The sequence below is a fragment of the Octopus sinensis genome, linkage group LG14 (genome assembly GCF_006345805.1).
Source record: "Octopus sinensis linkage group LG14, ASM634580v1, whole genome shotgun sequence".
Taxonomy (NCBI): domain Eukaryota; kingdom Metazoa; phylum Mollusca; class Cephalopoda; order Octopoda; family Octopodidae; genus Octopus; species Octopus sinensis.
The window spans coordinates 10,976,662-10,994,161 of NC_043010.1; the positions used below are offsets into that span (position 1 = coordinate 10,976,662).

Genomic DNA, 17,500 nt, shown 5'->3' on the forward strand with positions numbered 1-17,500 from the left:
AATACATTTTTAAAAGTGCACAATAACACAAAACCACTTCTGTCATCATTCCTGTTGTTAAACCTCTGGTCACACAGGATCAAGCAGCTTGATGACCGTCTTGCATTTATGCAGTTAGTAAATTTATTTCTGATGATAGACTTAATCTATCACCAAGTTTCACACCTTCGGCAACATAGCCCTTATTTGCTTTTAACCCTTTCGTTACTGTATTTATTTTGAGAATCTCTGTTTCTTTCAATTACTTTAAATATAACAAAGGATTTAGTAAAATAATTTAGTTATCATTCAGCTAGTGTTAGAAGATTCTAATTCAAGACTTATGAAAACAAGACATTTGTACTACAGAACCAGAATCGGTTTCAGCCAGGTTGGTATCAAAAGGGTTAAGAATTGTTTCTCTACTATATATTTTAACCCTTTTGTTACCTTATTTCTGTGTTTCTTTCAATTTATTTCAAATATAACAAAGAATTTAGTAAAATAACTTAGTTATCCTTAAGCTAGTGTTAGGAACATAAATTGTGACTAAGGTTTGGTGGAAGATTCTAAGTCAAGACTTATGAAAACAAGACATTTGTACTACAGAACCAGAGCCGGTTTCAGCTGGGTTGGTAACGAAACGGTTGCAGTTTACCCCATAGTGAGCATTCAAGGCCAGTTTCTACTCTAGGATAAATTCCCTCTCTTCCTTCCTCAACATTAAATTTTGAAGCCTTGTAAAGAGTAAAGGTCATTAACCTTCTTGTTTTGGTGAAACAATTGAAAGTAATGGATGTTAAGTTACATTATCTCGTTTCATTAATTAACAGAAACTAGGTCACAGGGAAAACTTTTGCGGCAATTTCTAATTGAACTAACCACCACATGGTGACTTTTTCATTGACTTGACTTCTTCCATTTTTACTGTTACTGTTGCTATCATTTTAAGGTATCAATTCTTCAAAATAACTGTTTTATCAAAAGAAATGTTATTGTCCATCTTTTTTCTTTTTGCTTTAGTAGTGCTCTGCCTGAGCTCGCAATTAACTTAGAATTGCTACGTAAATAGTAGCGTTCACACCCAACCTGGTATACAAACAAGGACATGCAAATATTCATGCATACCCTCCCACGTTTTTAAGATTAGATATCCATCCTTCCCCGCATTCGACCTCATGCCACCTGCACACATATTAATCCCACACAGTCTGCACCAAGTCCACAAACCCAATTTGCATGTAGTTACCCATCACACAGTGAAGGCATTCCATAACTCTTGATGAATTTCTCTCTGAATTCTCCCATTGGTTATTTTCATTAGCTTCTTTTTCACAACATATACAAATCAGATGTGAGATTGCTGTCCTGCACAGAAGAGATCCATAGCATTACTTTGCATAGTAGCCCTTCTGATGAGCACCATCTCAGGTTATCACCTAACTCCTGTGTGAAACTCACTGGTAAAATGTGGTTGAAACAGATCTTTAAAACTGTATGTATGTTTGTGTGTGTATGTGTGTGTGTGTGTGTGTATATATATATAGATATATATATATAATATATATATATATATATACACACACATATATACACACGAACACACACATACATATATGTATATAGATAAGTTTCTTTACTGGCCACACAGGGCTGCACACAGATGGGACAAGTTACAAGGTAGAGCTTTTCTTTTGGGGGATGAAAAAAAGAAAAAACAAAAGAAAAAAAAAGGGGTGGCGTAGGTTTTCGATCAAGAGGGATCGTAAAAGGGAAGAAAAGAACAAAAAAAAAAATAGATAGATAGATAGATAGATAGATAGATAGATAGATAGATAGATAGATAGATAGATAGATAGATAGACAGACAGACAGACAGATAGATAGATAAATTGATGGAGGGACAGACATGTAAATATATATGTATATATACATGTATGTGTGAGTGGAGAAAAATAACACATAGGTGTGAGTGAGAGAAATTTATTGTTAAAATGGCTTTATGAGGCATGACATATAATCATTTATTCAGCACTCAAAATATCACATTGCACTTCAATACATATTCTCAAATATATGTATTCATGCTTATATATATATATATATATATACATCCATAAGGTGCAGGTATATATGCTATAATAACCATTGAGTACAATACAATGATTAAATAATGAAGGTAATAAAAACAGCCTGATATAATTATTCCATTTCTTTACACATGTCCATTCTTTATCTAAGGCTATTACACAGTGTGTAGTGTAATATCCATCACTGAGATATTACAGAAATGTGCAAAAAATCATGTGATGTCATTATATATATATATACATGCATATACATACATACATACATATATATATATATATCATCATCATCATTATCATCATATATATATAGGTGCAGGAGTGGCTGTGTGGTAAGTAGCTTGCTAACCAACCACAGGGTTCAGTTCCACTGCATGGCATCTTGGGCAAGTGTCTTCTGCTACAGCCCCGGGCCGCCCAATGCCTTGTGAGTGGATTTGGTAGACGGAAACTGAAAGAAGCTTGTCGTATATATGTATATATATATTTTTTTTTTCTAGTTTCAGCTCAGAGCTGCGGCCATGCTGATGCACCATATATGTGTGTGTGTGTGTTTGTAGACTCTTTAGTATTTCAAGATATTTTTATGTAATTTAGGTAAATATATCTGTTAAAATGAGATATCAGTGTTTTTTTCATTTTTGCATAATTTAGACAACAGTTTATTCACTGCACCCTGTATGCATGCGTATATATATATATATATATATATATATATATGTATGTATGTATGTATGTATGTATTTACTCTTTTTTTACTCTTTTACTTGTTTCAGTCATTTGATTGCGGCCATGCTGGAGCACCGCCTTTAGTCGAGCAAAATCGCCCCGGGACTTATTCTTTGTAAGCCCAGTACTTATTCTATCGGTCTCTTTTGCCGAACCGCTAAGTGACGGGGACGTAACACACCAGCATCGGTTGTCAAGCAATGCTAGGGGGACAAACACAGACACACAAACACACACCACACACATATATATATATATATATATATATATACATATATACGACAGGCTTCTTTCAGTTTCCATCTACCAAATCCACTCACAAGGCTTTGGTCGGCCCGAGGCTATAGTAGAAGACACTTGCCGAACGTACCACGCAGTGGGACTAAACCCGGAACCATGTGGCTGGTTAGCAAGCTACTTACCACACAGCCACTCCTGCGCCAATGTATGTATGTATGTACGTACGTATGTATGAATGTAGACAGATTGTCAGACAGATAGATGAGTAAATTCTTTGACAGAAAAGATGTGTTTCTTTATTATATGCAACAGAAGATGATGGACAAATGAATTTTCATTTGAACTAAAAGGGAAACACAGAGTCAGAAATTATGACTCATATTAATGAAGCCCGTAATATTATAATCATCTGCAAGCAAAGATATTGAAATGTGGAAGTTGGAAAACAATCTTAGAACAGAGGTCAGTTGAGGATTATTTTTCCTCTCACTTGACAGCTGACTCCATTAGCCAAAATATCACTAACTTAACAGTGATTTCAGGGAGTTTAACAACACAGAAAATGCAGTAATAGGCTTAAGGAAATGATCAGAGGTCAGTGTACAATTGTTGTTGGTGGTGTTGCTATTTTTCTTGTTGTTCTTGCGGATTATGGTGATGTTATTGTTGCTGCTGCTTAGAGCCCTAAGAAGGCTCTGTTTGGGCAGACCTATTATGAAAGGTATTCAAACTATGACATCTCATTCAATTATCAAGAGAATCCCACCAGCTACATTATTCAGTCAATAGTGTGTGGTCTGAAGTAAGATTTGCTTGCTATTTCTAGCAAATGGTACGATTTGGCTGAGGATTCTGCATTGGTCTGATTAATCCGATTTTGATGATAATGATTATGATTATGGTGGTGGTGGTGGTACTGGTGCTGGTGGCAGCAGCAGTGGTGGTGGTAGTAGTGGTAGTGGCAGTGGTGCTGTGGTAGTGATGGTGGTGGTGGTGGTGTTGGTGGGGATGGTAGTGGCCGTAGTGTAGGGTGGGGATGGTTGTGGTAGTGGTAGTAGTGGTGTGGGAGTTGTTGTTGTTGTTGTTGCTGGTGGCACAAGGCCAGCAATTTTCAAGAAAGTGGGTAAGTCAATTACATCATCCCCAGGGCTCAACCGGTACTCGTTTTATCGATTCTGAAAGGATGAAAGGCAAAGCTGACCATGGCAGAATTTGAACTCAGAACATAAAGACAGACAAAATGCTGTCAAGCATTTTGCCAGGCATGCTAATGATTCTGCCAGCTTACCGCTTTATATATCTTTCTCTTTTTGTCGTTTTAAGACCGCGACCTGTTCACTGACAAAAACCTGTGCAGCACGGATTTTTGTCAGTGAACAGGTCGCGGTCTTAAAACGACGAAAATATTTTGACAAATTAAACTTAAATGTTGAAGTGAATCGAACGGCTTTTGTGTGTTTCTTAAATGGCTTACAAACACCTTCCACACTGCAATTGTTTTCGTTCCAGCACACGGTCTCAGATCAAATCACTTGCTATGCGAGTACATCTCCGTAATAACATAATTTAGTTTTATGTAAAGAATAGCCACAAGATTGTCTATCCAAACATGTATTCAGCATATAAGCCAGTCCATCATGATGGAGTAATTTCCAAAGCTGAGGAAATGGACAATGATGAAGGCACAGTTGTTAGAAGTGCGAGACCTTCAACAGAACCTGAATATATATTCCTGAAGAAAATTCGGAATCAAAGTTATTTATTCAAGTGTCTTCCAATAATCTTGTAAAAGACTTGTTGCTTTCTGTACACCAAAGGAAGGTAATTTATTCAACTAAAATATGTAAGTTGGTTATTATCAAATGTGAAATTTTAATTTGGCAACATGCTTTATCGCAGATAGTCTACTGACATCAATGAGTTCTTCACAAACTTATCTCCGGTAGCATTTGAGCTTCTTCATCACAGACTTTGTCCACTTGAAAGAAATAGATGATAACATGGATGTTCTACAGGAAATTATTTGATACTACACTCATCAATGGAAGCACTGTGGAGATCTTAAATTTACTGGCATGCTAATGATTTACAATAGAGTTATTTGGAGTACTGGAAGTACAATGGAGTACTGGAATCATGATTTACACTAGAGTTATTTAGAGTACTGGAAGTACAATAGAGTACTGGAATCATGATTTACAATAGAGTTATTTAGAGTACTGGAAGTACAATAGAGTACTGGAATGAGGATTTACAATAGAGTTATTTAGAGCACTGGAAGTACAATAGAGTACTGGAATCATGATTTACAATAGAGTTATTTAGAGTACTGGAAGTACAATAGAGCACTGGAATCATGATTTACAATAGAGTTATTTAGAGTACTGGAAGTACAATAGAGTGCTGGAATCATGATTTACAATAGAGTTATTTAGAGTACTAGAAGTACAATAGAGCACTGGAATCATGATTTACAATAGAGTTATTTAGAGTACTGGAAGTACAATGGAGTACTGGAATCATGATTTACAATAGAGTTATTTAGAGTACTGGAAGTACAATAGAGTGCTGGAATCATGATTTACAATAGAGTTATTTAGAGTACTGGAAGTACAATAGAGTGCTGGAATCATGATTTACAATAGAGTTATTTAAAGTACTGGAAGTACAATAGAGCACTGGAATCATGATTTACAATAGAGTTATTTAGAGTACTGGAAGTACAATAGAGTACTGGAATCATGATTTACAATAGAGTTATTTAGAGTACTGGAAGTACAATAGAGCACTGGAATCATGATTTACAATAGAGTTATTTAGAATACTGGAAGTACAATAGAGTACTGGAATCATGATTTACAATAGAGTTATTTAGAGTACTGGAAGTACAATAGAGCACTGGAATCATGATTTACAATAGAGTTATTTAGAGTACTGGAAGTACAATAGAGTGCTGGAATCATGATTTACAATAGAGTTATTTAGAGTACTGGAAGTACAATAGAGTGCTGGAATCATGATTTACAATAGAGTCGACTTTTGTCCTTAGAACCGGTTGTGCTTTCATGGTTCACTCTATTACACATGAGTGGCACCAAGTTCATTATGTGTTCTAAGGAAGAAGAATGTTCACTTTGGTCTTTTAATTGATTCCAAGAAGATATTTGTACCACTTCTCTTTATTATAATTAGTTTAATGAAAGAAATTTGTTAAAGCAGTGACTAAAGTCAATACATGAGGAATTCAATACCTTTCGGAAAAAAGTTCCCATATGTGAGTACGGCAAAGATAAAGAGGTATTTTTCTGCAAATCAGGGAAGCTTAAAAAGATATTTAATTTCAACACCCTATCAACACACAGGGATTAAAACCTTGGCAACCATTTAAGTAGTTATCTGAAAGCTTTTGGGAGAAATAAAATATTTCTAGTGAGGTGAAGTTGAGAACCATTTTGGGGCCAATATAAAAATGAGTGGTTGATTCATTAAAAACACATGTCCAGCATTTTCATCAAGATTTTTTTCATTAAATTTTGCAACGAATGATGAGTAAGAAGAGTAATTCATGAAGATATGATGGCTGACTATGGTTTGATTCTATATTAGGGCTACCACAAAGAGAGAAGAGCAAAGACTGGTAATGTCTCAAAGAGCCATGGAAAGGTCAATGCTTGGTATCTCGTTGAGAGAGCACATAAGTAGCAAGATCATCAGAAAGAAGTCTGGCGTGAGAGATGTCATCGCAGAGTATACACGCAGAAGGTACAGATGGGCTGGACATGTCGCCCGGCTCACCGATAATCGGTGGATGCACGCAGATGTCGAGTGGTACCCGCGTGTGCGGAAAAGACCACCCGGAAGACCTCCACGATGGTGGAGTGACGGTTTCAAGAGGACGATTGGGATCACATGGATGAGTAAGGCGCGATTCAGAGAGGAGTGGACAGCGTGTTGTGACCAGTGGTGTCAAATGGACGCCTGACGGACTGGTCGGTCAAAGTGATTAGGACAATCTAGACCAAGTTTATTACAGAAAATCCTATTCAAAATACTTTTGAAAACTTGTATAATGTATATTTTTTAATTACATGAGCATATAATTGTATCTATCATGTATAAAAGGAGGTTAGAATTAATTATATATAATTTTGATCAATTGCGTACTCTGGCAATAAAAAATTTTATATAAAATACTGCTTAATATCAATTGCTGGTAGAGACACTATATTTCGTTTTCCTATCAGTGCTGGCTCTAAATTCTACAGAAAATCTGTAGGGATAGACTTAAAAACTATTTAATACATCTAAGTATAAATAAAATCCGTAATTCAAAAATTAGATGTCCTTAAGAAAATCTAAAGACAGATTTGGAATCAGCATTTAAAAATGCATTCTAGGAAGGTTAATTTAATCTCCAATAACATTTAATCTGCAGTGCAATGTAAGCTTCACAAAGTTCTGAGCAGATACATGTACACACACCTCAGAATACAGAGACAAGTGGTTAAACTACAAGTCTTTCTCACTGTGGTTAGAAAAAGTGACTAATCTGATTGGTGTTCTCTATATATATCAACATTTCATCAGAGATCAGTATCTCACACCATATCTACACAGAGAGGAATAGCTTAAAATTTTTAGTACATGCAAACCTAGACAAAACAAAATTGGTCTTCTTTGTTTGCACAGAGTGGAAGATCTAGAGTTTAACAACACTGTTTATTTATGACAGCAAGATTGAATTGTCTGTTTATTTTAAACCACAGGCATGGCTGTGTGGTTAAGTAGTTCACTTTGCAGCAATGTAGTCCTGGGTTCAGTCCCACTCTGCAGCACCCTCAGCAAGTGTTTTCTACTAGTAAAAGATAAAAGATATTAGATAGCATAACATCAAATAGGTTTAAAATACCCATTTCTTTATTACCCACAAGGGGTTAAACACAGAGGGAACAAACAAGGACAGACAAAGGCATTAAGTCGATTACATCGACCCCAGTGCGTAACTGGTACTTAATTTATCGACCCTGAAAGGATGAAAGACAAAGTCGACCTCGGTGGAATTTGAACTCAGAACGTAATGGCAGACGAAATACCTATTTCTTTATTACCCCCACAAGGGGCTAAACACAGAGGTGACAAACAAGGACAGACATAGGTATTAAGTCGATTACATCGACCCCAGTGCGTAACTGGTACTTAATTTATCGACCCTCAAAAAGATGAAAGGCAAAGTCGACCTCGGCGGAATTTGAACTCGTAACGGCAGACGAAATACCGCTAAGCATTTCACCCGGCGTGCTAACGTTTCTGCCAGCTCGCCACAAGTAGAATGATACCTTTAATCATAATTTTCTTCAAACCAGGGCTTCTGTTGGTTAGGATTAACTACATATCTACATCTGTATGTGGAGACCTGGGTATGTTCTTTTTGAAGTAGACAAGCAGCCAGCCATACAGGCAAGTATTTCCTCTTCTTAAAGATAAAGATATGCTTTTCAGGTTTATTGTATACTTCTAATTATCTTAATCCCTATTTCTTTACTACCCACATGGGGGTAAACACAGAGAGGACAAACAAGGACAGAAAAACGGATTAAGTCGATTATATCGACCCCAGTGCGTAACTGGTACTTATTTAATCGACCCCGAAAGGATGAAAGGCAAAGTCGACCTCGGTGGAATTTGAACTCAGAATGTAGCAGCAGAGGAAATACCTATTTCTTTATTACCCACAAGGGGCTAAACACAGAGGGGACAAACAAGGACAGACAAACGGATTAAGTCGATTATATCGACCCCAGTGCGTAACTGGTACTTATTTAATCGACCCCGAAAGGATGAAAGGCAAAGTCGACCTCGGTGGAATTTGAACTCAGAATGTAGCAGCAGACGAAATACCTATTTCTTTATTACCCACAAGGGGCTAAACACAGAGGGGACAAACAAGGACAGACAAACGGATAAAATCGATTATATCGACCCCAGTGCGTAACTGGTACTTATTTAATCGACCCCGAAAGGATGAAAGGCAAAGTCGACCTCGGTGGAATTTGAACTGAGAACGTAGCAGCAGACGAAATACCTATTTCTTTATTACCCATAAGGGGCTAAACATAGAAGGGACAAACAAGGACAGACATAGGTATTAAGTCGATTACATCGACTCCAGTGCGTAACTGGTACTTAATTTATCGACCCCAAAAGTATGAAAGGCAAAGTCGACCTCGGCGGAATTTGAACTCAGAACGTAACGACTGACGAAATACCGCTAAGCATTTCGCCCGCCATTGAGTGATGCTTATATTATTGACATAATTCATGTTACAGTGCATGCAATGTTACAAAACATTAATATATATACAAGTGTGTGTGTGTGTGTGTGTCTGTGGGGGGGGGGGGCATTTGCAAACATGTATGACTTATAGTATGTGCCACTTACTTTATTTGTTTTAATCAGCTGTGTAATTTCAAACAGTGGAGGCGCAATGGCCCAGTGGTTAGGGCAGCGGACTCGCGGTCATAGGATCGCGGTTTCGATTCCCAGACCGGGCGTTGTGAGTGTTTATTGAGCGAAAACACCTAAAAAGCTCCACGAGGCTCCGGCAGGGGATGGTGGTGATCCCTGCTGTACTCTTTCACCACAACTTTCTCTCACTCTTACTTCCTGTTTCTCTTGTGCCTGTATTTCAAAGGGGCCGGCCTTGTCACTCTCTGTGTCACGCTGAATCTCCCCGAGAACTACGTTAAGGGTGCACATGTCTGTGGAGTGCTCAGCCACTTACACGTTAATTTCACGAGCATGCTGTTCCGTTGATTCGGATCAACCGGAACCCTCGTCGTCGTAACCAACAGAGTGCTTTCATCAATTTCAAACAGACATATCTGCCTTCTCAACCCTGCTGTCTCTTGTCCCGACTTATTATCTAAGATGTGATTATTGCAGAGGGAAAGGACTATACCAGCACTAAACTGGTGTTCACCTTGGGTTTAGCTGTGTAGCATGAAGCACTTTGCTCAATAACACCATGCACCGCCTGTTCAAGGAATTGAACTATGATCTTATAACCATCAGCAAAACATCTTCGATATACACCACATGCCATCATGTGCAAATTAGATAAATTCAGTTCTAGCTAGGTTTTTATTCTATGAATGTTTATAAAGTAATATTCTCTCAGTAAATAGAATGCATTGGTAATAATGAAATGTGAAAATCAGACTAAGCTGGAATTTCATTGAGTAACATATTCTTCTATACACAATCATACAAACTTGGATATAAATAAATAAGTAAATATATATATATATATTCATATATATTTAAATAATGAGGGAGATAAATTGATATTAATTTAAAACCAGTAGCCTAGCATACAAAAATCTGAAAAATCAGAGAAAATTCTAATACATGTGTATATTCAAAGGGCAAGACCGCTAGGTAGTCGGCCGTATGCTAGAAATAGATCACCAACGATCAAACTACAAAGAATGTTCTCTAGAGGAAAATTCAGCGAACACCAGAACAATTAGGCGGGAAAGACAGATGAAAATTATATAAAAAACAGAATTAATCACATATATAATCACATATATAAGTATATATAAATATATATATATACACGCATATATACATATATATATATGTTGTATGTATGTGTGTGAAAACGAATGTTGGTGTGTTTACATCCCAATAACTTAGCAGTTCAGCAAACGAACTGATAGAATAAGTACTAGGCTTACAAAGAAAAGTCCTGGGGTCAATTTTCTCGACTAAAGGTGGTGCTCCAGCATGGCCCCAGTCAAATGACTGAAACAAGTAAAAGAGTAAAATAATATATATGTATATATACATAAATATATATAATTCTCATATATATATATAATTCTCATATAGAATTTCTATTTTGTATGTATTTGTACACAGGACTTAGTGTTTGCTTCTTCCATGGGTATAAATAAGTATTTCATTTATTTCTTACCGTATTTATCGCTGATGAGGAGAAAATTCTTATGAATTAACTCTGAAATCGGGGCCGATACGATAATAACGGAATTTTTTTAGAAATTTCTGTCGGCTTACTTCGAGACGCATGCTTATAGTGATGAATTATATGGATATTGACGATTTAAGTCGATTTTCGGCATATTTGGCATTAGAATTTTTTCTTTTGCCCTTGTTTATAAGTTGTTTATATATATATATATATATATATTGAGAGAGGTTGTTTATATATAAAAAGATAGATAGAGAGACAGACATCTACATATGTATAGAACTCTACGTACACATACTTAATAACATTTCATTGTCAAAATTGATTAGAAAACAATCAATATTAAATGATATTTATATATAATCATGCATGCATATTTAAATAGTATCATCTGTAACTATATGTTTGTGTGATAATATGTGTGTATGTATGATCTATGTATTTATGTGTGTGTTTGTGTATGTGTGTATTTAATGTGACTATGTTAAGGAAATCTTCAGAAACGAATACATTGGCGAAAAGTTTTAGCATTTATGAATATTTAAGTGTGTGTATGTGTGTGTGTGTGTGTGTGTGTGTGTGTGTGTGTGTGTGTGCGTGTGTGTGTGTGTGTGTGTGTGCGTGTGTGTGTGTGTGTGTGAGTATGTGTGTATAATACATCAAAAATACAGTTACCTCTGATACAGCTAACACTGCTTATATACACCCTCTTTTCGTTATCTGTTGCTTCTTTTCACTGGAAGAGTCCAAGAATTATTGAATTATTGTTTAGAATTAACTACATAGAAAAGACAAACAGCCAGAAGAATGAGGAAGAATACATTATAGTTATATATAAATAGTTTGAAACAGCAGACTAGTTTTCGACAGGAAGAGAAATACATCTTGAGAATTAAAATCTAGAGTTGAAAATAATGCTTATCCACCTATTCTATGGCTCCAAAAATGTATTTTAAAATAATATATCACAGGGAGACTGAAGTCAGTGTCTAGCAATTTACTAAGGAAGTTCATTAAATAACATATTAGAAAGTTTCAAAACACCTAGTCAAATATAGATTATGTAATTATACAGCACATGATTGAGGATCGGCTCTTAGAGCTTACTAATAGACTTTCTAATTATCTAACACAAATAAGAGTCTCAATCCATTCTGCAAATTAACATTAAGAAACGGCCAGCTAATTGCAGGTGTTCAGTCAGTAAATTAATGTTAAGAAATGGCCAGCTAATTACAGGTGTTAATTATATTTCTTTGAGAAATGGTCATAATTATGAAGTAATTTATTTACTAAATTAATTATCTTTCTCCATGTTAGCAATGCAATTATTTGGCAGTTTGTAACTTCATAATTCCAGCAATTTAAATATATTGCCTTTAGGAATGCTTTAAACTCAATGACCACTAAAGACAAATTTAACGAAACGGTTTCGACAATGCTTTCAACAAGCCGATAACTTCATTCTAGAAACCTTACAATTCATAAAAGGAAAATAGTCCAAATGTATTTCTTACATCATTTATCTGAAATTTATTGCATTTTCTTTCCTCTTTATAAAGAAACATTTAAAAATCATTAATAAAGCATACATCTCGGATATAAAAATTCTATTGCTGTACATTGCATATTTCATTTCTTAAATGCATAAGAAAACATTTAATCAAATAAATTACAACTATTCAACAAAGAAAAAAATTTAAATAAGGCAGCAAAGAAAAATATTTTATGATATAATTGTTTTTTTATCTTCTTTCTTTCTGCGTGATGAACTTAGCTCTGATATATTTGAAGTTTGCAGAATTCTCAAGAAATAAATATAATATAATATAAAAAATTTTAACTGATTTTTCTTTCTGGCTTCAGAGTTTTTCCATTTTCTTTATATTAATCATACATAACAGATTCTAATGGTAAGTAGAAGCAAACGATGAATACAGTTTGGAATACAAAATATTTTTCATTTATCTATTTATTTATTTATTTGTTTCCTAATTGTTGGATATTGATATCCAGACTGTATTTGGAAGAAGAAGAAGAAGAAGAAGAAAAAATAACTGAGTTGAATCAGTAAAACTCGTAAGTGCAAAACCTAGTTATGCATTGTGTAAACCACTCGTTAATACATACGCATTTTAACAAAGACATGTGAAGTGATGGACAGAAATGGATTTACATAAAGAATGCCCTCTAAATTTCAAGCTAAATAAAATTTAAATTACACTTTCATTTCATACTTATTGTATAGTTATTTCATTCATTGGGTAGTTCATGTTGGTTCTTTGCTACCAGAAAGCTGCGTTTAGTCAAACACATTGAGTAGATATTTCTATATTCAGAGGGAAAAATTCAAATGAAATGAGATATTGATTTATATGAGTAATATTTGTATTTTTAATTGTCTTTGCTTTAGTTAGACCATTTACAATATTAATTAATTTAATATGAGACTAAGACAAACAACAGAATTTAATTTGTGTCAATGAAGTTTGGATATTTCTATGATGCTAGAAATTTTTGAGAATTCTTTATCAGTTATGTGGTTGCAGTTCATAGCCAGATGGTTCTGGCTTTGATATTACAGGCAAGGGTGAGACAGAAAGCTGGCCAAATCAAATTCTGCCAAGGTCAATTCTGTCTTTCAACCTTTCAAGATTGATAAAATAAGTACCAGTTGAAAACTGGTGTTGATAAAATTGACTTACCCTGCTCCCCGAAAATTGCTAGCCTTACAGTTCTATATTTTAAGAGATGGGGAATTATGTACATTATTTACATTATTTATATTTGACAGATATTTGTCCTCATCTTGTTTGTTGTTAACACAACATTTCGGCTGATATACTCTCCAGCCTTCATCAGGTGTATATGGCGTAGTGGTTAAGAGCACAGTCTATTAATCCCAAGATTCCAGACTTTTTTCAAACAAGGAAAAAGCAGAATACAAGACATACAATACAAGAAATATTCCCCTTCTTCAGTTGTCCTGTTTGAAAAAAGTCCATTTCCTGTTTTGTTTTTATGTTTTCGTTTCTCATTGTGTTCAACGTTTTTTGGTGTCCTGTACCCATATATGCATGTATATATACATGAATATGTAGGTATGTACATATATGTATGTATATATGCATATGTTTATATATTATTTTGTTATTATATGTATGTATATATTGTTTGTTTGTTTGTTTCTAGTTTCAGCTTATGAGCTGTGGCCATGCTGGGGCACCGCCATATATATATATATATACAAAATTAAGAGGAATACCCCTATATGCTAAACATAGACGTCAAATCGCCATTACCACGAAGAATGTATTCTCAAGAAAAAATCTCAGCAAAAATGCCAAAATGTAAAAATGATCATGACAAATGAAAACATACGAAATAAAAACGATTACCTACGTACCAATTGCTTTCCCTTGTTAATATCTACGTATATAAATCACACATATAGGTTATCATCATAAAGAGCATCCAACTACAAGATAAATGTCTCAATAAGGAGTGGATGTGTGGTAAGTAGCTTGCTAACCAACCACATGGTTCCGGGTTCAGTCCCACTACGTGGCACCTTGAGCAAGTGTCTTCTGCTATAGCCTCGGGCCGACCAATGCCTTGTGAGTGGATTTGGTAGACGGAAACTGAAAGAAGCCTGTCATATATGTATATATATATGTATATATATATATATATGTGTGTATGTTTGTGTGTTGTGTTTGTTCCCTAGCATTGCTTGACAACTGATGCTGGTGTGTTTACGTCCCCGTCACTTAGCGGTTTGGCAAAAGAGACCGATAGAATAAGTACTGGGCTTACAAAGAATAAGTCCCAGGGTCGATTTGCTTGACTAAAGGCGGTGCTCCAGCATGGCCACAGTCAAATGACTGAAACAAGTAAAAGAGTAAAAAGAGTAAAGAGTATGTCTACGTATATAAAACACACATATATACATAGATATTAATAAGGGAAACCAATTGGTACGTAGGTAATCGTTTTTATTTCGTATGTTTTCATTTGTTTTGATCATTTTTACATTTTGGCGTTTTTGCTGAGATTTTTTCTTGAGAACACATTGTTCATGGTAATGGTGATTTGACGTCTATGTTTAGCATATAGGGTGTCCACTTTAATGGTCATTCCTCTTAATTTTGTATGTAACACAATTTTTAATCTTCGGATTATTAAATATGCTAAGCCACTGGTTTTAATTGATTAACATCAATTTCTACCCTTATTATTTAACTTTATATATATATATATATATATTCATCATGATAATTGGTGAACAAGTCATCTATTTCTACCTTACCTGCTTATATGTCTAAAATTTATCTGACAATGGTGAGTTTTTGCTAAGATGCATTCTATGAATGTATTAATAAATTGCTGCCGAAACAGCTGTTGTGAATTTTGAACACCACTTGCACACTTGTGTGTGTGTGTTTAAATACATTGTTCATTTTTACATCAGAGCTTTTATGATAGCAAACATTATTGAGACATTTATCTTGTAGTTGGATGCTCTTTATGACGATAACCTATACCAGCTTTTCAAGTAAGGGGCCTCTTATTCTATGCTGCTTCAAAGGCATGAAGTGAGTAAGTGATTTATTGACGAGAGAGGGGCCAACAGGAACATCGTGCAAACATGATGACTTTCATGTAGGTGAGAGGCAGATGTAAGCAAGGGCACAAACATATACAAATATGCACACACAAATGTATATGTACATATATGTATACACACCCACACACACAAAAAGACGTACATGTATGTGTGTGTGTTTGTGTGTGTGTGTGTGTGTGTGTTGTACAAGCATGACAGTGTGTTTTAGAAGTTTACTTCCCAACCAAGGGGTTTTGAGTTCAGTGCCACTGTGTGGCACATTCGGAAAATGTCTGCAATCAAATAAATCATTGTGACTGTATTGGGTGAACAGAAGCTAAATGAAGCAACATAAGTAGCAAGATCATCAGAAAGAAGTCCGGCGTGAGGGATGTCATCGCAGAGTATACATGCAGCAAGTTTAGATGGGCTGGACACGTCGCCCGGCTCACCGATAATCGGTGGACCCACGCAGTTGTTGAGTGGTACCCGCACAAGCGGAAAAGACCACCCGGAAGACCTCCACGACAGTGGAGTTACGATTTCAGGAGGACGATTGGGATCACGTGGATGAGAAAGGTGTGATCCAGAGAGGAGTGGACAGTGTGCTGTGACCAGCGGTGTCAAATGGATGCCTGACGGACTGGTCGGTCAAGGTGATCAAGGTGAAGCTGTTAAACTGTCTACTCACAAGATTCTGATTGGTCTGAGGTTATAGTAGACGACATTTGTCCAAGGTGCCACACAATGGGACTGAACCCAGAACTATGTGGTGGGGAACCAAACTTCTTACCACATAGCCATGCCTGTGCCTATTTAAATACACTCATAAAAATGATCTTTATTCAATACTTAAAATATACAAATGCAACAATTCACCTTGAGTTTTCTCTACATGTTAAATTCTATCTGGTAACAAATAAGTGAGTCTATGAATGTCTGTTTGCGTATGTGTAGGTATGTTTGTGTACACTGTGTAATAACAATGCATCAATATGCATCCCTTGGCATCAAAAGTTAACTGAAGCATTTGAGGTATAGAAATCAATAAAATCAGTTCAAGACCAACATATGTACCAGCATTGATATGATCAACTAAAACTCCTTGAAGATGGGGAACTCTATTGGCTGAAACTAGGAAAAGAATGTGCTAAATAAGAGTTAAGCTATAGAAGCCTGTTGTTCTAACCAACTAAGATACAGAGACAGCAAGCATGGAAATATTTAGGCAGTGGCACGGCTGGTTAAGAAGCATGATTCCCAACTATGTGGTAACTGAATCCTTATAATTGGATTTGGTATTTGAAAACTGAAAGAAACCCATCACACACACACACACATATATAGAGATGCCTATATATATACACATATATATGTATACATATAAATATATATATATATATATATATATATGTGACCTCTTGTGTACCGTTCCCATTTTGAATATATATATATATATATATATTATATATATATATATATATATATAGTTAATCCAAACAAGAAAACACAAAAAAACACAACAACGCAAGGACGTGGAACAAATATAGAATTATTGGACGCTCATGAAAGAAGGAGGGTTTAACGTTTCGAGCGGAGCTCTTCGTCGGAAACATAGGAGAAGGAAAGATCCAGAGAAGGGAAGACAGAGGAAAAAAAAATCGCCAATGGTACACACGAGGTCACATTTTATGTATATATATATATATGTAGGTATATATGTTTGTGGCCATATCACTTGACAATTAGTGTTGGTTTGTTTATGTCCCCATAACTTAGCAATTCACCAGTATAAATAGATAAAATAAGTACTGAGCCTGAAAAGATAAATACTAAGGTTGACTTGTTTAACTAAACACTTCAAA

The 17,500-nt window shown here is 35.4% G+C and overlaps 1 protein-coding gene across 4 annotated transcripts in view; it reads right to left on the reverse strand.

Annotated features, from left to right (window-relative positions):
• The window catches only part of LOC115219236 (protocadherin-19), a 395,408-nt gene that overhangs the window by 85,155 nt on the left and 292,753 nt on the right, over window positions 1-17,500 (reverse strand). For 2 of the 4 annotated variants that reach the window (XM_036508617.1, XM_036508612.1), the window contains one exon: window positions 11,705-11,765. The exons of the other annotated variants lie outside the window; for them this stretch is intronic. In XM_036508617.1, coding sequence (XP_036364510.1) covers window positions 11,763-11,765 — 3 coding nt within the window. In that variant the 3' untranslated portion in view covers window positions 11,705-11,762. Of the gene's footprint in view, window positions 1-11,704; window positions 11,766-17,500 lie in introns of those variants that run through there. 4 annotated transcript variants of the gene reach the window in all.